This window comes from Drosophila bipectinata, chromosome XL (genome assembly GCF_030179905.1).
Source record: "Drosophila bipectinata strain 14024-0381.07 chromosome XL, DbipHiC1v2, whole genome shotgun sequence".
NCBI classification, from domain to species: domain Eukaryota; kingdom Metazoa; phylum Arthropoda; class Insecta; order Diptera; family Drosophilidae; genus Drosophila; species Drosophila bipectinata.
Window position 1 is genome coordinate 4,056,631 of NC_091734.1, and position 19,044 is coordinate 4,075,674.

Here is a 19,044-nt window from a genome sequence, read left to right on the forward strand (position 1 = left end):
AAAGGAAATACTTAAAAACTATCGATATCTTTTGCGGCGATATTTGAATTTCACTGAATAGTTTTAAGTAAGACTTGGAAATAAAAAAAAACTTGCAGCCACAGGTTATAGAAATTTTAACAGAAATATGCAAGGGTTTAATTAAAAAAACAATTTTCTACCGGCTATTTAAAATATATCCTAAATAAATACTGAAAAATACTGTTTAACCAATTTTGTTGATTTCCAACACTGTTAACCGCGCAAATTGATGTTTTTTGTTTTTATTCTTGTTTACCATCCAACAGCCAGCGGAATGAACTATTTTCCCAATTACTATTCCATTGAGGACATTTTCGTTACCCAGGAGAAGGTAGAATGTCGGGTGAACACCAAACTGCAGCGTATGGGTATGTACTTTACTTGCATCTTGAGACAGGCTTCTTGAAAATAACAAGGATTTGTTTTCTAGGTTTCCTCGACTCTGGTGCCGACACGGATGACCTGGAACCGAACCGCACAGTCAATCTGCCCCTCTGGTACATCAAAGAACTCAAAGTGAACAATGCCTACTTCACGGTCTCCATACCGGAGATCTACAGAAACGTCCACAAGGCCGTCTGCGAGGCGGAGACCACTCACATCGAGCTGGGTCGCCTGCATCCCTACTTCTACGAGTTCGGTCGCTATTTGACGCCCTACGACCGCAACCATGTTGTGGGCCGTATCATCTTTGAGACGCTGCGCCAGCGAGTGCGTCACCTGCTCGACATCTCGAAGAGCGACAGCAACCAGGCCAAGTCGGAGCACCGTTTGGACAACATCGAAGCCAAGCTGCACGAGGCGGGAGTGCGCACCAATAGCCAGGTAGGAGTATCTCCATCTTTATAGTTGGTTTTTGGTTATAATCCTTGACTCTACTAGTACATCGACTGGCTGCAAATGACGGGCAACAAGATTCGGATCTCGCAGCTGGTGGAGGAGCACCAGAAGAAGCGACGACGTGCAGACCGCAGTGACGACGAGGGCGATAGCCTGCCCAACAGTAAGCGAGCCACCCTGTAACCCACAAGAGGCAGATACTTTGTTCAATCGGGGGGCAACTGTAGCAACTTTATTTCAACCCGTGGGGCAGTGCCCGCACTCCAAAAATACACTCATTCTACTACATGCATTCTATATAGTTCAAAATACATACGCGCCGGCATACATCTATATATTCGTATTCTGTGTGTAAACAGTTGTGGTATATAAGTTGTGGGTTAAGTTTTTTGTAAATACACATAACTAAGCATCCGGTTCGGGGTTCCGGTCTTAAATTAAATCTTTCTTTTCTTTCGACCTGCCTGCCTTCCAATAATTGCTCAACAATCCGTTTCCAAACATTAACATCGCGCCAATATAGTATATATAATATATAGATGTTTTGTATATTATTACATTTAAATAGTTAACTACATATATATAATTACAATGTTGTAAGCTCAATTAAAATTTGATTTTGTGCTTCACATAGATTCCCATGTTCCAAGCAACCAATAGGACATTCTTCGATCGAGGATGAGGAGGGACCGCATTAAGGAAGTTTCTGTAGTTTTTTTTTTAACTAAAATTATAGTTTTGATTTTGAAATAAAGGCAGTAAACTGATTCATTTGTGCGGTTATTCAGTTTTTCAAGTCTAAAAGCGACTTGAGAGCAACGTATACATTCTGTATCTGGTATTTGGAATCGGATGGGTTTACGGTCCCCAACTATAACACTCTCTAATCGCTCTCTAATCTCTTCTACTACACAATCTCAACAGTTCTCAAGGCTTTGCAAATGCACACTAAAGTATTTCCATTTTTCATAAATCTACAACAGTTTTTCATACATTTTTGTTTTCTTTTTTTTGTGGATTTTTTAACATAAGCATTAGCAATAATTGAATGCAACATTTATTCAATAGTTTATGGTTAGGGGGGGGGGAGTGGGGTATATAGTTAATAGTTTATTCGCTTCCCCTGCGTTTGGTTTTCTGGTAACTATAATTAAGCTTTGTTCTTGGTTTCACAATTATTATTCTCATTAGTACAATAGTGTCTTTTTTTTAAAAACTAAAGTTCCATCCCAGGTTCAGCGTTCGTTGTTATTCGGGGGAGGGGGGTGAAGGGGAGTTAGAGGGGATCAAGGTCTGTAAACAATAAGCAAGGACTTCGCTAAACGGAAGCCACTGGCTGGAACTGCGCCTCAAAATAAATACAATTCTTCTTCAAAAAATTATATATAAAAAAAAAATAAACAATCTGATTTTAGTTTGCACTTGGTTTCCCATTCAACAGGTGGGCGGCGGCTACGGTGGGCATGGGCGTGGTCGCGGGAAGAGCTCCATTGGGCGGCGGTCGTTGTTTCTTCTTTGGAAGGAAGACCTGAAAGCGACAGAGACGGCCAGAGATTAGTTTTCATCGAAAAGAGGGGGACAGCATGAAGTGTAATGGCACCTTGAGGGCTCCCATCACCATCAGGTGGAACCAGTAGAGCTGCGGCAAGAACAGAATGGCGATGCTGACCAGACAGCCACGCGGGAGACCGCACATGGCCGACCACAAGGAGGCCGCCTCAATGGCCAGGCTGTAGCGCCACATCACGTACGGCCACATGCAGACGCGGCACACAAAGAAGGTGGCCAGCATGAGGAGGCCGTTGGCGATGTAGACCCGCGACTCCTTCAGCCTCATGGTGCTCAGGATGCTGCGTAGCGAGACGAACGGTGTGGAGAACTCCATCATGAACATGTAGCTGTAGATGCAGTGGCCACCACCGCGGATGTACTGCAGGAGAAGGTAAATATTATGTAATGGTAACAGCTTGGAGAGTAATCCCTTACCGTCACCACCAACAGGCCGAAGGTGCCGATAAAGACGTGATGGATCATCATCACCGGATGGGTCAGCACGTACTTGAGGAAGTCCCAGCGTCCGTCTTTGGGTATCTGGACACAGGCGCCGTCGTAGTCGCATATCTCGTGGGGAGTACCCGGAGTACTGCCGTTGTTGTTGCCGCCGCTGCCGTTGGAGGAGGACCTGGCCTTGGCATGGCCATTACTCAGTTCCGCCTGACCGGCCTTGGCCTTGGTGAGGCGCAGCAGATGCAGCTTGTCGGCTATCTTCTGGGTGTGGACCTTGTACATGGACCAGATGTCGTACATGAAGTAGGCGGTGCCGAACCAGCCGTAGGCCTCCATCAGGAAGTGGGAGGCATAAACGAAGGATTTGGTGCAGGTGGACTTGCAGACGATGAGGCCGACCAGGAAGGAGAAGGAGGCCTGTATGGCGGACACGATTCTGCAAGAAGGATGAGGTAGAACATGGATTAGAGATCACCAATGACACAGGATCCTAGGTTTTAAAAAAAAAAACAGAGTTGCCAGACATGGAGAACTATCGGAAAAGGATCTCTAGGCTTTCAGAGTTGCCAGAACTATCGAAAAATATCGATAAATGGCAAAGCCAACAATAAAAAGGTGAATCCCAGCTAAGCTTTATAAAAAACCGATTTTTTTTATGAAAAAGGGTGCATGGGTCAAGGTCAGGTCAGATCAGAGCCGCATCTTATGCATTTTTTGTCAAAAAAAAAAATCAGAAATTAAATCCAAAAATTTGAAAACTTTAGCTTTCGACAGCATCCAGTTGTTCACCGGAAATAACTCAAAATTTTAGGTATCCAACTCGAAGAAGTCCCATCTAACCAACCCAACCAGCCCCATACCCCGACGGTTTACCCATGGAGTCCAAGGACACCGGACAGGAGAAGACGATGCGCCAGTACTTGGCCGACCTGGTGGAGGGCGGCGCCTGTCTGGATCGGATCATGACGCAGGGCTTGGCCACTGGTTTTCCGGCCATGGCCACCGCCGCTGCCGCCGCCACCTCTACCACCTCTGGTCACCCCTCCACCACAGGATGTGGTGGCACCGCCCTCGACACCAACACCTCCCGGTGTACCCTGTTCGATCAGCTGCTGTGCGGCAACTGCCGGAAGGCGGAACGCATGCTCGTCCCCGACCTGGCCACCGAATGGTTCCGCAAGCAGAAGGTCTTCCTCGACAAGCTCACGCCCGAGGAGCTGGCCGAGCTGGGCGACGGCCTCGCGGGACGTGAGACTTGCCGTTGTCCTCGCGGTGACGCCGCCGAGGTACGGCTGGGCCAGTGCCCGTGCAAGCAGTGCCGCTGCAGCCTGGAACCTGGCCAGGATTACTTTCGTCGTCGCCTACTGCCCGTTCGAGGCAACTGCCGGCCCCACTGCGGATGCCCAGCCAGTCCCGAGGAGGTGGAGACGGCCAAGCAGGCAGCGGCAACGGCGACAGCGGCGACTGACCCTCTGGTAGCCACTTGTGTGCCCACGCTAGAGACCCGATCCCGCAATCCCTTCCTTCTTTGCAATCCGGATGTCGCCACCTGTGACGCCGACAAGAGGCGCCTGGACGGAGGAGTCACCAAGCCTCCCCCGCCGGCAGGCAGTTCCACGGCCCCTGCGGCCTGTTCATCCACGCCGGCGCCACCGCCAGCCGGCTGCTCCTGCATGCGGGGCCGGAGTCACGCCTCCTGCGGCTGCCTCTTCCAGGCGGACGGCCAGCCGATGGCCAGCGAGTGCGTGGCGGCGCGCCGGACCGAGCCACTGCTGCCGCGACTGCGCAGGAAGTACGACCTACGCCAGTCGCCGCAGCGGCGCCTCGATCCGGCGCTCTTCCGCCGCATCTCGCCGGAGTTCTTCCGCATCCTGGCCAGCTACGAGGCCACCGTGACCGAGAGCTGTCCCCTGTACGGCATATCCATGCGCCATTGGAGCGAGGGCACTGTGTGCTGTCCCTGCGAGCAGCGTCCGCCGGGCACCGGCCAGCAGCGTGCCCTGGGCGACGATGCCGTGGCCACTGCAGTGGTCACTCCATGTCGTCCTCCGGTCGAAGCGCCAGCCAACGAGGAGCCGGCCGAAAGGAAGGAACGGAAGAAGTGCACGCCCCAGATGTGCCCGCTACTGAAAGGATCCACCACCTGCATCTGTCCCAAGTTCAAGGAGAAGAAGGGTAAGCAGGGGGAGTCCACCACCCACTCGTCCAGTCGAGGAGTCAAAGATCAAGAGGACAGTAAGAGCAAGAGCCGCCAGCCAGGATCTAGCCGGAACCGGGGAGCAAGCAGTGGCAGCAGGCAGTCCAGCAAGGATCGGAAAGCTGGCCGTGAGGGAAAGCAATCCAGCAGGCAGTCCAGCAAGGATCGGAGAGCCGGCACTGAAAGACAATCCAGCAAGGATCGGAAACCTGGCCACGAAGACCGGCAGTCCAGCAAGGATCGGAAGGCGGCCAGAGGATCGCAAGGAAAGGAATCCAGCAAGGATCAGAGACCAACCAGCCAGGATCGCGATCAGGATGAAAGATCACGACGATCTCCCACTGGTCCGGCCGACTTCTCCCGGCAGGGACAGAAGAAGATCCTGTTCACAACGGTGGGCGGTCCCATGCAGTGCACCGCTTGCGTCCACCGCCCCAAGGGCATCCTGGGCGGCTTCACTGGCCTCTGCAAGCGATGCGCCCAACCCGGACGCCATCTACTCTACTACCTCAACCATCCGCCCAACCAGAGTCGCTTCGGAAGCCAAAAGTGTCCATGTGCCACTACATCGAACCAGGAGAACAGCGTCCGACCTCCCAGGCAGCCGCTCTTCTGCACCAAACCGTATGCGTGGAGCAAAAACAAGTCACGCCAGGCGGAGATGGCGCCGGACTTGGAGAGTGAGCGGTCGGTGGAGGGCAGCAGCACCACCCTAATGCCCGATCCGGAGGGCAGTGAGCCGTGCGTGCCCTGCCGGACTCCAGCCAGTGATCGCACTCTGGCCGGCTGGAATCCAGCCCCCTCGACGCACTGCAGCTGCCCAGGACGCACCATCATCTGCCGGTGCCCGGACGAGCAGACGAAACTATTCCAGTTTCCTCAGACCAAAAAGAAACCCGAAAAGGATTACCAGAAAGAGTTCGAAAGTGATTCCCAAAGCGAACCCGATAACGACACCAAGGAGGAACCCCAAAAGGTGTCCACGAAGGAACCTCAAAGGAAGGAATCCAGGGAGTCGGCAAGGACTAAAAGGAACCAGGAGAAGAAGAGCTTTCTCTTCCATCAAAATGGACCTCGCCTGACGGAGATGGATTATTCCGAAACAGAAGATCCTGGCCAGCGTCAACCATCGAAGGAATCAGTCACTGAGGCTCGAAGGACCAAAAAACAGGAAAAGAGAGAGGACCCCCAACAGGAGCAGAGAGAGGAACCCCAACAGGAGCAGAGAGAGAAGCCCCAAAGAGGAGAGAAAAAGAAGACCCCACAAGAAGAGAGAAAGAAGACCCTACAAGAAGAGAGAAAGAAAACCCTACAAGAAGAGAGAAAGGCATCCCAACAGGAGCCGGAAAAGGATACCTCCTCGGAGGCTCGAAGGACCAAAAACCAACAGAAGAGCAAGGAACCCCAAAAGGAGGAGAAAAAGCCCACCCGATCCATATGGAAAAGGAAACCTCCTGCAACCAAGCCCTCCACTTCAAGCAAATCTCAGAAGAACGAGAAGGAGGAGAAGCCAAAGCCCATCTCCAAAAAGGAAACCCGCAAGAAGGAAGCCAAGTCGGAAGAATCCACCAACGAAACTAAAAGGAACGAATCCCAAGAACGCGTCTTGGGCTACCAGAAGGTGGAAACAATGGAAACAGAACACCACATGGATGAAAGCCAATCCCAAGAGTCAGGACAACCAGCCAGCAAGCAGGTCAAGACCCCACAGAAGAAGGAGGAGAAACCCAAAGGAAAAGCACTCAAGGATCGGGCCACTGAGCCATCCAGTGAGTCAGAGTGCCACAGGAAGATCTCCAACGAGGCCTGTTACAGCAAGTGCGGGTATTTGCCGAAGAGTGCCTACCTGATCAACGACTTCCACCAGTTGATGCGACGCGTGGCCAGGCCGAGGCCCAGTGCCGAGCGACTGCAGCGGAAGGCAAAGAAACCCACAAAGGAACCCCCTCCAGAGAAGCCGGGAACCAAAGCCAAGCCCATAGTCAGAAGACAGAACTCGAAGCTCCAAGAAGTGGCTCCACCTCCAATTAAATCCCTGAAAGTAGCTCGGGCCACCACTGTGATATCCCAGCAGAAGAGGCCACGACCCCAGTCGCCCAAGCAGGACAGTATCAAGGTCCAGGGCAAGCCCACGGACGAGGAGAGTGGCACCGGCTACGCAGAAGCTCTTTCCCTCAGCATCCAACCAGCTGACGGTGATCACCTCCTGGAGGAGGAGATCTGCCTTTGTACGAATCGAGATCACGATAGTCTACGCTCGCAGGCGGAGAACCAAGCCAACCTAGAGCCGCAGAAGACACCTCCGGGCGAGAGCCAGAACTGGACGATATCCTGCGATGACTCGACTTGTACCAGCCCCCAGTGCCGGAATAAGAACTATGCCACGGAAGAGCATACCACCAGCCAGTACACCGAGGCCTCAGGGACGACGAACTACACGGAGGAGGGCAGTTCTCGGGTGAGCTACAAGGGCCAGGACGACACAAACGGCATCTCCTGGCAGGATCAGCAGGCCATCCCAAGCGACAAGTCCGAGGAGGTCCAGAAAGATTACCAGGAGAGCTTCAACACCAGCGATGGATTCTGCAGTTGCAACCCCAGCGCGGCCACCGGCTACACCGACACGTATCCGGAGGATGACGAGTCCCAGGATGCGGCCATGAAGAAGCCCACCAACGACCGGAAGCCACTGAAGACCGGACGTCGCTACTACACGGAGACCCAGGGCATGGCTGCCAAGGATCTGTCCAGGCGGTGCAGCTGCCGGTCGCTGCACTCCAAGACCTCCATTCGGGTGCTCAGCTCGAACACGGAGAGCGTGACGTGTCCCTGTGCTCCGGCGCCTTCGGTGGCCAGTGTGGAGAAGGCTTCGGATCGGGATCAAGACCAGGAGCGGGCAAAGCCAACTAGAACCAACTACCCCGCAGAGTCACTGCAGTGCCAGTGCGGATGCTGTGCCTCTCGCTACGATGCTGGGCCTTGCAGAGCCTCGCCCGGCCAGTATCCTCCGTCCGGGGGCTATCCCGCCCAAGACAACGTGACCCAACGCCCCAACCGATCCACCAAGTCGACGGTGTTTGGGGAATACGCCCGCTGGGAGCGGCAGCCTCGGAACATGTCGCGTCCTATCCTCTCCAACCAGCGACCTTCGCCAAGGGCCTTCCACGAGGAGCTGCGTCTGCGCCGGATGGAGGCAGCCACCTGCCTCTGCTCCTACATGGGCAACGCGCCTCCGGGGCAAGACATCCGGCCACACCACCAGGCGCCGCAGCAGCAGTATCCACCACAGAGGCAGTGGAGTCCTGGGCCTGGAAGTCCCGGAAGGAGCCGACAGGCAAGTGGACACCTGGCCCCACACTGGGCCGGAAACAGTGCACCACAGATCCAGCAATTCCGGCCGCACAATGGCTATCCACCGCCGGAGAATGTGGGCCAGTACTTCTATGGAAGTCCGTACCAAGCGAATCTGGTGGGCAAGCCGGGAAAGGATCGGACAGGAGCCATGACGGCGGCGGCAAAGGGTCTCCGTGGCTTGGTCAAGGCATTGGGCGGGCCATCCCGGCGCTCGAGAAACATATCCGAGGACAGGGATCAGAGGGAACGGAAGGAACTCCCCGGGAGTTCCCCGAGGCCTCCCCCACCCATGCGTCCTCCCCACCAGCCGGTGAACTACTCCCAGGAGGTGATCGACCTGGCCAGCCATCCCACGGAATACGACCATCATCCTTCCTTGAGAAGAATGCCCAGTCGAAGGATTTTCCCAGTCGCAGAGGAGCTGCCGGAGAGAGGCTATCGAAGTGATGCCGGTGTTCCCTACATAAGAGCCCCCATGCCCCCCATGTTTCTGTCCAGGCATGCTCCTCCCATGGCACCTCCAATGGCCATGCCGATACCCCCACCGAGGCTCCCCAGCTCCAGGTTCCAGGGCAATCCCTACCGGGCGAGGCCGCCGCACAAGGCTGGAACCCAAGGCTGGAACTACCTGGCCCTGCAGCCGGGGGGCACCACAACCAGCGGCAGTGAGTGGGTGCGGCGGGGAGGTGGCACTGAGAGAAGACCCCCGACCTCCGACACGGACTTCAACGCCCCATCGACGAGCCAGCGAGCGAGGTCCTTGCTCCGCAGAGATCGGCAGATGGCAGGAGCCTCGCCACTGATAGAAGAGTCCTCCAACACCTCCATATCGTCCACACCCACGCCTGCACCCACACCCCTGGCCGTGTTCCTGGACGCCTTGCGGGCCAAGCACTTGGCAGCGGAGCTCCTCTCCCGAAGCTCCAAGACATCCAACAACTCCACCGAGAAATCGAAGAAGGACTTGGGATCGAGGCTAAGTCGTCGCCGATGTCTGGCGGAGGAGCCGATGGTGATACCCGCCACCTACAGCGGCCTGCTCGAGGAGCAGGTCCTGGAGGAGTACCTGCCCAGTCCGCGCTGCAAGCGACGAACCCCAAAGATGGACTAGCCCCACGAAACCCCCCCCCCCCCCCTGACTTGTCATGTGAATAAATTGTAAGAGTAACTGCATCCACCCCGGGCCTCTCCTGGAAACCCACTTCCTGTTACTTGGAATAATTTTTAATGCACGACTACGAGCTGGGAGTCAATAGCTTCAGGTAGGAGGCACTGCTCCACTGTCTGTGGTCTCCGCCCTGGACGTTGTGCTCCTCCAGGTAGAGGCGCTTGGGAGCGCCTCCGGAGATGCGCGATTCCCGGCGCGAGGCCCCCTTGCTATTGTCCTGGCTGAACCGTGTCGGCCAGTTCTTCCTCGCCGAGGAGCGGCGCAGCGAGCTGGCCGTGCTCCGGATCTGCGGCGTGGAGCTCTCCGCCCGGACACTGACGTCCTCCACCACCGGCTCCGGCGGCCGGCGAGTGCAGAAGACCTGGACGGGTGGCGGGGGCTTGGAGACGCGTGGCGCCTTTTTCTTGTCGTCGTCCTCCTGGTCGGTGGGCTTGGCTTTAGCTTTGGCTTTGGTCCGTCGGCGCTTCCGGATGACGTCCTCCTTGTCGGTGGATACCACCTTGTAGTAGAGCTTGCACAGGTCGGAGCAGTTGCGGCCACTGTGGAAGCGCTTGGCCCGCGCATTCTGGTCGATGATGGCGCACACCAGCTCCTCCAGCTGGACCTCCCCGAGGACCGGCAGCAGAAAGTCCAGATCCACCGGGCAGATGGCGTGGTCGTTCAGCTTCCGGAGCATCCCCATCAGGTAGGTCTTCTGGTCGGGCACCAGCACCGGCCCCATGAACATCATCCGCAGTATCTTGTAGCAGTTGTCCACGTCCAGGGGATCGATCGGCATCCCGCACCGGTCGTACATGCTGTCGTAGATCTTGAGGTCATGCAGCTCCGAGTACGGCGCCTTCACGTTCTCCATGACGTTCCACTCGCGGTCGCGGGAGTACCTTGGTAGCGGCTGGCTCTCGTGGTAGGCCAGCTGGAAGAGCGTCGTTATCAGATGGTACTTGGTCACCCGGAACAGGCAGGCCAGCGCCTCGACGATGTTCTTGTTGCGGACACAGCTGCACTTGCACTCCTGGTCCGGATCGCGGGCGCACAGCCTGCACGACTGCACCGGGCAGCAGTAGGGCTTCTCGGCCGGCCTCAGCGGCTCCAGGGGCCGCCGTGGACACGAGCATGAGTCTACCTGGGGCCGTCGTGGACACGAACACGAGTCTCCCTGGGCACAGCACGACGTCATCAGCGGGCAGGTGCCACATCCAGAGCATCCCTGCCCTCCGCACCTCGTCACCGGGCAGCACATCCTGCAGACAGTCCTGATCCCCACCAGCTACTGGCTGGTTCTACTCTTCAATATCCAGCTCCCAAGCTCTAAGGCCTCAACCCGCAGTCGATTCCACCTCCGATTTTAAGTTTGAGACCAAAACCCGAAAGGAGAAACATGGCCAGCTTTTGGGCTCAAGGGAGATCTCATTTTTTTCTCAAAAAGCATGCTTTTTCAAGAAATAATATACTTTTCCTTAAATATTCCCTTTAAAACTATGCTTTTTAAGAAATATCCTAACTTTAGTCAGTTTTTATAGTCAGAATACCCCCTAACTTTCCTTCGAAAGCTTATTCGACATGTTTTATCAGGTTTTTGGTCAAAAAAGCATGCTTTTTGAAGTTAAAATACGTTTCTTCTTAAATGAGAATTGCTTAGAAGAGTTGTCTAACCCTTTTTATAGCTTTTGAAAATCTTAATATCCACTATCTTGCTTTGAAAAGCTGATTAGTCATGTTTCAACATTTTTTTTAGTCAAAAAGCATGCTTTTTTAAAAAATAATCTGCTTCTCCTTAAATATGCCCCTTAAAACTATAGTTTTGAAGACGGGATACCCGATATCTTACAATTGAAATCATCCTGGCTATTTTTGAACATGTTCTTTACATTTTTTGAATCAAAAAGCATGCTTTTTCAAAAAGTATTCAGTTTTTCCATAAATTTAATATAATGTAAACCTAATTTTGGATTTTTAAAAAAAGGATAACTGGTATCTTTCCTTTGAAAGCCTTTTCAGGATGTTACTCTAAATTTTACATCATATTATTGGTCAAAAAGCATGCTTTTTCAAATTATAATAATTTTTGCTTTTTATAATCTTTTTAAAACTATTGTTTCGACAAATTGCCTAAACTTCTTTCAGGTTTTAAAAGCAGGATATCCGGTATCTTACATTTGAAAACCTTTTTCGACATGTCCCACGAGGTTTTCGGTAAAAAAGCATGCTTTTTCAGGTAATGAAGTAGGTTTATCCTTAAATAAGACATTTTTTAAAGAATTATCCACAACTTGTGTCAAATAGAATATACCCTATCTTGAAATTGGAAGCTTAATGGAAATTTTTGACATGTTTCCGAAGCTTTTTGGTAAGAAAGCATGCTTTTTTAATTAATAGTTAGTTTTTCTTTAAATAAAATTGTATTAAAGAGTATTTGAGACCTTTATTTAAACTAAATACAAACCATCTTGCATGTGAAACCTTACTAGACGTGTTTCGAAATGTTTTTAGTGAAAAAGCATGCTTTTTCAAGTAAGAAAGTATGTTTCTTTTTAATGAGAATGGTTTTGAGGAATTTTCCAAGGTTTTTTCTGATTTTTAAGCCTAAATACCAGCTATCTTGCATACTAGACGTGTTTCGACATGTTTTTAGTAAGAAAAGCATGCTTTTTAAAGCAATAACTTGATTTGTGAACAAAAAGTAGCCTCAGGAGTTGCCTTTACAGGAGCTGTCATTGCTATTTACTTCTCCTATCACTCGGCATGTTAAATTATCAGAAAAAGGCAATCAAATTCGTTTTTAACCTCAAATTCGTGAGTAAATCCTGAAGGCCACACTTTTGAAACCAAAAAAGCAACAAAAAAAATACCAAAAATTCCCGTTCGAGAGAAGAAAGACCGATTTCAAAATTCAAGTTAGTTCGAGGACAAGAAACGGAATGGATGTGACGAAGTTGTTTGGGGCAATACGCCGGAATCCGCCGGATCGAGGATCAAGGATGGGGGGACCAGTGGGAGGAGCTCGATATGAACCGGAACTGGCCGCAGGATCGGCATCTTTAAGGCGGAATCGAAGGCCTTATGGTGGTGGGGCTGCTGCAGGATTAGGACCAGGACCGAGTGGAGCTACTGGTAGTCTTCCCAAGAGGATTATACCGGGAGTGGTGAACCGGACGAGAATGGAAGAAGCTGGAGGAGGAGGCACTACTCCAGTAGGTGGAATAATTGATGTGGGAAGAGTGGTCGGAGGATTTGGCGGAGGAGCCACTGTGCTCCAGCAGAATACCATTACGGGCGTCTTCCGGAGGCGGCAAATCACCCTGCCGGCACCCCGGATATCCGCTCCTCCCCGGCGACCCAGCGAGGCCAAGTGGATCATGATGCCCGTGCAGAACTTTATACAGGGCAGCGAGTCCTCCGAGGACACCTCCGTCAACCAAGACACCTCCCTGGACGAAGAGGACGACCCGGCCGGGGGAAGGAGCAAAGGAGGCCAGACCGAGACCCGGAGCAGCAGCAGTAGCAGCAGCTACGAGAGTCTCACCAACTACCCGCATGTCCAGGAGAGAGGACACTCCCAAGTCCGGGTGTTGGCCAGTCAGAGGTTGCTCCACGCCGGGGAGCGGAAGGAGACCCAGTGCCGACAGAATCCATACGCCTCCGGTCCCGATAACAAGTCCCAGGAGAACGAGAGAGCCCCCCAGCGCCGTCCCAGCATCACTTCCAGTCCCAGTGACACTTCCAGTCGCGAGGAGGTGATCTCCATGACCAATTCCAGCAAGATCAGCAGCCTGAGCACCAGCGGGAGCGAGTGCCGCACCGGAAGTGCCACCTCGGAGCGTGTGGCCTGGGCGGTGGAGCGAATCATGGGCGGCCAGGGTCCCAAGGCCATCAAGCTGACCTCCACGGTGATTAAGATACTGCCGGAGACTAGTCTTCGTAGACCGGAGCCAGCTATAACCACTACGGAGACTAACCTGGATGAGGATGCTGAGACGCCATCACCACCACCGCCTCTGCCGGAGAGCAGGCCGCTGGCAGTACAGCCGAAGACCAGCCCCCTGGACGAGCGTGGCCAGTTGCAGGCCAGGTTGCATTCCTTGTTCCAGAGCCGTGGGGTTCCGCCCATCAAGACGGCAGTCAGAGCACCGAAGCGCCCTCCCAGGCACCCGCCAGCCCATCCCAGCCAGGTTGTGAGTCACCTGACCGCCCGGCTCAAGGAGGCCACCGGCATCCAGTCGCGGATTCGAATCAAGAGTTCGCCCTATATGCTCCAGAAGAATCTCCAGACTTCCAAGGCCAAGGACTCGGAAGCCTGGGACACCCGCAGGAATCAAATGAAAGTCCTGGCCAGGAACCACTCTCTCCTAAATGTCCCAAAGAAGTCCAAGACTCCACAAGGACACAAGGATCTGGGAAGCAAGCTAGAAAATCAAGCGAATCCTGACATCGAAAGGACATCCGTGAAGGGTCCTACTACCAAGCCACCTGTGCCCGTGTCCCTCAACAGGAAACAGGATACCCCACAGCAACCCTTGCCCTCCAAGGGAGCCACCCAACCGGCCCCGCAGCGTCCTCCTTTGAACGAGATCCTCGGAGCCGGCGGCAAGATCGTCCAGATGCGACAGCACAAGGTGCCCAAGACGATGGAGGACGGCGTGGACATGAGCTATCAGTACTTTGTCTCCATTCCCCTGAAGCGTGGGAGGAAGGCGCAGGTGGTGCGCTACCTCTACCGGCCCATGGTGCGGAATCTCAACGGTACTCCCGCACCCACCCGGCGCTCCCTCCGGCGGGCGAAGCGCAAAGCCGCAGAAGCTGCAGCGGCAGCGGCAGCGGCATTGGAAGCGGAACAGGATGACCTGGAGGCGGCGGTGGAGAGCATGGAAACGGACCCCGATCTGGTGGCCTTGGGCGGAGTGCCGGTGCTACTCGCAGAGCCCGCCCCCGAAGAGGAGAAACTGAGGCGCTCGAGGATCATCCTGGATCCCGAGGCGGAGCTGAATGCTCCCTACGAGGAGCCGCCCCTGATGCTGGAGGCCAAGTACATGCCGATGCTGGCGAAACTGGCCCAGATGCCATATCCCGAGGAGCGCCACGGCCGTCGCCGAAGGAAGCGCCGGGCCCGGGTGGCTGGCGGCTCGGAGCAAGTGGCTCCGTCCACCTGCCCGTTCAGCGACGGCGAGTGTCCACAGCCTGGGCTGCTGGGCGGAATCTTTGGTGGCGGCGAGGCGGCCAGGGAAGGAGCCAGGCTAGCGGCCGGAATCTCAACGACCGAGAGCCGGCGGGCCCTGGACTCTTTGTGGTCCCGATCCCAGGTCCAGCCGGAGATGCGCTCCTCGCTGATCAACTACCGGCCGCATGCCACTCGCCTCAACACGGCCACCGGCATTCCGATCTCCTACCACACGCCCGTGTTCCTGGGCCAGCCCCGGTCGGATGGCGGCGCCGGCTCACCCACCGGCAACTTGATCCTGTCGAGATTCCCGGACGAGGACCCCACAGAGCCCATGATCCGGGCCGTCACCTACGAGGATGTCCAGCAGGAGGTGCTGGCCGAGTCATCGGACCCCAACCACCAGAGCGCCAGCAGTGTCCGGAAGGCGGTGAGCTTCCGCCCGGACAGTGCGGTGGGTGCCACCACGAGTGCGGGCTGTGCCGCGAGTGGAATGCCCAGCAGCGGCACATCCATCCACCTCAGTTCCCTTTCCGCCGGGGATCTGGGTGCCCGCACCAAGGTCAAGGGTCGGATATCCTCTCGCAAGTCCAAGGCAAAGGTCAAAGGGAAGAGCAAGCCGAGAAGCAAGAATCGTCGATAGAGGAGGATCCCGTGAAGGCCAAGAAACGAAAACCCACCCAGCGTAGTTCACCCACTCTGTAGTAGCCATCCTGCCCGTTGCGCCAAGGCCCCAGGACATTCGTAGCATTCCAATCTGGTAGCTTTTAAAAATTCTAAAACTGAAAAAACACAAATTTCACACAAAGTTTGGTTCCTAAAATAGCAATAAATTTTCTTCAAAATCCTTTTTCAAAAAAAATATCTTTTAAAAGGAGGAAGAGGGATGAAGGAAGAGCTTTTTAAAAAGTCTTTTAAAGAGCTTCAAAGATATATGATACCCGGTAGTAGATGTCTAACACCGGAAAGCTCAAGAAAAATAATCTTTAAGTGGCTATGTAGATTTTACAAAATATTTATAGAGCTTTTAAAAGCTCAATAGTTATATGATACCTGGTACTTGATACCCAATAGCTCCTACAAATGAATCCTATAATCCTAATCTAGTATTTCTAACTTCTTCCAAATAATCCAATAATTGCTTTATAATTTATACTAAAATCTTTACCAAAGTCCTCACCTAATCTTGCGTCTTCTTTTCGAGGATTTTTTCAAGAAAAGTATTACATTTTGTAGAACAGAGCTTTTAAAAGCTTCCAAGTTATATGATACCCGGTACTATTAAACTAAAACTCTCTTTAAAAAGTATTCTTTAAGAAATATAAGCTCCTCATTTAATTACCAAAAGATTTATTTAAAGAAAAGCTTCCTCCAAGTTGTGTGATACCCGATACTCCCTGAAAAATAATCCCATAATTGCTTATAGATTTTCTGTTTGTTGTCATAAAAGCGCGTAAATATTTATCCCAGTCCTAACCTAATTAGGGGACTTGAAGTCTAGAGTGGGAGGAGATGGGAAATCGTGGACTAACGATGACTTCACCTGGCCAAAGGTCACAGGTCACGGGTCACGGGTGAGGGGGTGGCAGTCCTGCTGAGGTGATTGCTCAATGTCAGGATGTTGGTCATTAGCCAAAGGGGGTCTCCAAAACTAATGCCCGAAACTACCTAGCTAATGATGGAACTGGAAATGGAATTGAAGTGGCGGGGAAATTACTTGATTTATTCGATTAAAAGCATAGACTACTTCCTAGTTGTAGTCACTAACTAGTGATTTTTTCTAGACTCTGAAAACTATTTTTAAAAAAATGCACATCATTCTTAATGAGTGCGAATTTCAAGTAGCCTCTATAACAAGTACAGTGGGTATTGGATATACAGAACCTAGCGTTAGATATTGAAGATATATATATATATATATATGCCTTTTGAAATCAATTAGTTTGGAAGCAATAGCCCCCATCCTACAATACCGTGCCAAGCACCCATTGAACCTTGACGCGCCCCCATCACCCCCATCCACCGCCCGCCATCGAATCGAACCCGCTTCGAATGGTGGGCATTATTTCCAATTAGAATCACCAGGCGCGGTTCCACCTAATGAATAGAGTTCCACCACCGCCCCGAAGGTGTGAATGCGCTCTGGTTTACGATTTCGATTTTGATTTCTATTTTTTTTTTTTTGTGCAAATACCTCGAGTGTGTTTACTTCAGAGGCCCCCGAGCTACAAAAAAAAAATAAAGAAAGAAATGTGATTTAGATATCGGTTACTGGGTCGGCCACAATATATAGGTACACCCCGGCCAGTGGGTCATAAAAGAAATATACAAACAACACCGTGTATAATTAAGGTTTATGATGAAAAGTCAAGTTGGAAACGCAGTTGGAAAATCGTGGCTCCTCCAAAGACCCCTTATCGGCCATAGCCTGAATCGATTCTGATAAGAGACAGGTTCGAAAACCCAGACAGATAGGTGGATGGGTCTTATCACCAACACGGATGTAGTGCTAGATCGCTAGAGTGCCTATATATACGGGTATAATATAGGGGCCTTAGTCTTTTGGGCTCTTTGGGAAGTCTTGCCTCTGGAATCATAAAGTTTAAATCAAAATTAATGAAGATATATGAAAAGAAAACCTCTCTCTTAATACCTTTTAATATTTTAGTCAACCATGTGACTGACTTTATCCAGATTTATCTAAATAGCAAGTGATTAAGTGGATTGAGACAATTCCCAGCTCTAGAGATCGGATTGTATAACACCCTGGCCGGGCTAATATATAGATTTTTGCAAAATCGTGGGGGCGGAACTCAATTTAAGCTCACTAAACAATTCTACACACGGCTTTAATTAACACCTGCGATGGCTAGAGGGGGGGAATAGACGAGGGGAGGGGCTAGTGAGGCACCAATAGTTTTCATTTATTTCTCTGCTGCCGGCCTGCAGTTGGGGCATTTTGCTAATGAATGGTGGCTGTTTACATCATTGGATCGTCTATTCGAAATCGGTTATAACCGGTTTGGGGGTCTTACTCAGTATAAGGATTACCCTCCAAAGACTAGGCGCTGAACTATTTGGAAACAACAGGTGTGTGCCTCCATGAAGTAATATTTCTAATAATTTTTAAGAAAAGAAATTCTGAAAGAAATTCTTAAATGATTAATGATTCATATATATATATGGAAGCTCGGGAGCTGGGAGCAGGGAGCTGGGAGAGCTCGTTGCTCGCCTTGAACCAATAAAACCCGTTCCATTCCGGGAGAGACCTTGACCCGCTTGCCAGTCCAATATGATGATATATCATCTCCTGCTAGCTGCTCCAAGGAGTATACAATTGGAGTCGCAATGTCAGGGACACCAGATACTCTATATACATGTGTACTATATCTATGGATGTATCTATATATATATATATATATATATATGTATAAGCACGCATGACCAGTGCAACGAGAGTGCGTGCGGGTGGCAGTGTGCCTGTGTGGGTGGCTGCACTTGCCGCAGAGCGAAAATCAATAAGCACCCACGACAATACCGCCCACACACACGCCACTGCATCCACACGCATCCACGTCCTTTTTTTTGTGGCTGGCACTCACTTGTTGGTAATCTCCAGGACATCGGACATCATGAGGCGATACTTGCGACGGAAACGCTCGCCCCGCTTCGTCTCCAGCAGATATTTGTTGCAGAAATCCGTCAGCGACACAAAGTAGATGAAGCCCAGCGAGGTGAGGAAGAGGCCGCGCTGCAGCGAGATGCGATCGGTGGTGTTGGGTATCTGCCACAGGCTGCTGCATGCCAGTCCCATCGAGCCAATGGAGAAGGCCAGCGAAAAGTAGCAGCCGCGACTCGGCTTCTTTTGCAGCTGGGTCTTTGCAGTGTCCTCCTCAGCCGATGATGTTTCCGCCTGGGCATCCCGGCAGGCTCCGTTGCCGTGACCGTTCCGGCGCTGATGCATTCTGTTGAAATTTTGGGGTGTGGTGGTGGTGGGGGAGGTGGTGTTGGGTTTTCTGGTAGTCCTCCGGGTCACTCGGGGAGGAACAATTCACAACCTGTTGCTGGGTGTTCAGGGAATCGGGAATCCTGACGACGGCGGGCGGCGGCGACTCACTTACACACTGCACTGGGGCATGATGGCTGGCGGCTAACGGGCGGATTTGGACTCGGTTTCTGTTACGGATACGGTTCTCGTTGCGGTTACGGCTCCGGAGGCGGTCCGGGTGCTCATCGGCCAGCGGATTGTTTAGCGCTCCGTGCGGTGCGGCGGTCGTGAATCAGCTGCCTCTGCTGTATGGC

The 19,044-nt window shown here is 52.3% G+C and overlaps 5 protein-coding genes across 5 annotated transcripts; 3 read left to right on the forward strand and 2 right to left on the reverse strand.

Annotated features, from left to right (window-relative positions):
• The first annotated feature begins 219 nt into the window (after positions 1-219).
• On the forward strand, positions 220-1,628 carry Psf3 (DNA replication complex GINS protein Psf3). Its single transcript, XM_017246162.3, has 3 exons — positions 220-389; positions 452-846; positions 904-1,628. The coding sequence occupies exons 1-3, from the start codon at positions 251-253 to the stop codon at positions 1,042-1,044; spliced, it is 675 nt and encodes a 224-aa protein (XP_017101651.1). The 5' UTR covers positions 220-250; the 3' UTR covers positions 1,045-1,628.
• Positions 1,629-1,895: 267 nt separating this feature from the next.
• On the reverse strand, positions 1,896-19,041 carry LOC108128495 (ceramide synthase). The gene is made up of 4 exons (XM_017246160.3): positions 18,345-19,041; positions 2,848-3,304; positions 2,462-2,791; positions 1,896-2,389 (listed from the first exon to the last, which is right to left on the reverse strand). The coding sequence occupies exons 1-4, from the start codon at positions 18,704-18,706 to the stop codon at positions 2,273-2,275; spliced, it is 1,266 nt and encodes a 421-aa protein (XP_017101649.2). The 5' UTR covers positions 18,707-19,041; the 3' UTR covers positions 1,896-2,272.
• LOC108128491 (uncharacterized) lies at positions 3,598-9,592 on the forward strand. Its single transcript, XM_070280204.1, has one exon. It carries the CDS (start codon positions 3,744-3,746, stop codon positions 9,528-9,530), a length of 5,787 nt encoding a protein of 1,928 aa, XP_070136305.1. The 5' UTR covers positions 3,598-3,743; the 3' UTR covers positions 9,531-9,592.
• On the reverse strand, positions 9,631-10,987 carry LOC108128496 (uncharacterized). The gene has a single exon (XM_017246161.3). The coding sequence runs from the start codon at positions 10,825-10,827 to the stop codon at positions 9,655-9,657; it is 1,173 nt and encodes a 390-aa protein (XP_017101650.2). The 5' UTR covers positions 10,828-10,987; the 3' UTR covers positions 9,631-9,654.
• On the forward strand, positions 12,269-15,547 carry LOC138926070 (uncharacterized). Its single transcript, XM_070278656.1, has one exon. The coding sequence runs from the start codon at positions 12,506-12,508 to the stop codon at positions 15,383-15,385; it is 2,880 nt and encodes a 959-aa protein (XP_070134757.1). The 5' UTR covers positions 12,269-12,505; the 3' UTR covers positions 15,386-15,547.
• Positions 19,042-19,044: the final 3 nt, after the last annotated feature.

Coding starts and splice junctions, on each gene's coding strand:
- LOC108128495 (XM_017246160.3), bottom strand. CDS start 18,706: ATGCATCAGCGCCGGAACGGTCACGGCAACGGAGCCTGCCGGGATGCC. Junction 3,305..18,344: donor GTCCTGGAGATTACCAACAA/GTGAGTGCCAGC, acceptor TCCTTCTTGCAG/AATCGTGTCCGCCATACAGG. Junction 2,390..2,461: donor TGGTGATGGGAGCCCTCAAG/GTGCCATTACAC, acceptor TGTCGCTTTCAG/GTCTTCCTTCCAAAGAAGAA.
- LOC108128491 (XM_070280204.1), top strand. CDS start 3,744: ATGGAGTCCAAGGACACCGGACAGGAGAAGACGATGCGCCAGTACTTG.
- LOC138926070 (XM_070278656.1), top strand. CDS start 12,506: ATGGATGTGACGAAGTTGTTTGGGGCAATACGCCGGAATCCGCCGGAT.
- LOC108128496 (XM_017246161.3), bottom strand. CDS start 10,827: ATGTGCTGCCCGGTGACGAGGTGCGGAGGGCAGGGATGCTCTGGATGT.
- Psf3 (XM_017246162.3), top strand. CDS start 251: ATGTTTTTTGTTTTTATTCTTGTTTACCATCCAACAGCCAGCGGAATG. Junction 390..451: donor CACCAAACTGCAGCGTATGG/GTATGTACTTTA, acceptor TTTGTTTTCTAG/GTTTCCTCGACTCTGGTGCC. Junction 847..903: donor GAGTGCGCACCAATAGCCAG/GTAGGAGTATCT, acceptor TGACTCTACTAG/TACATCGACTGGCTGCAAAT.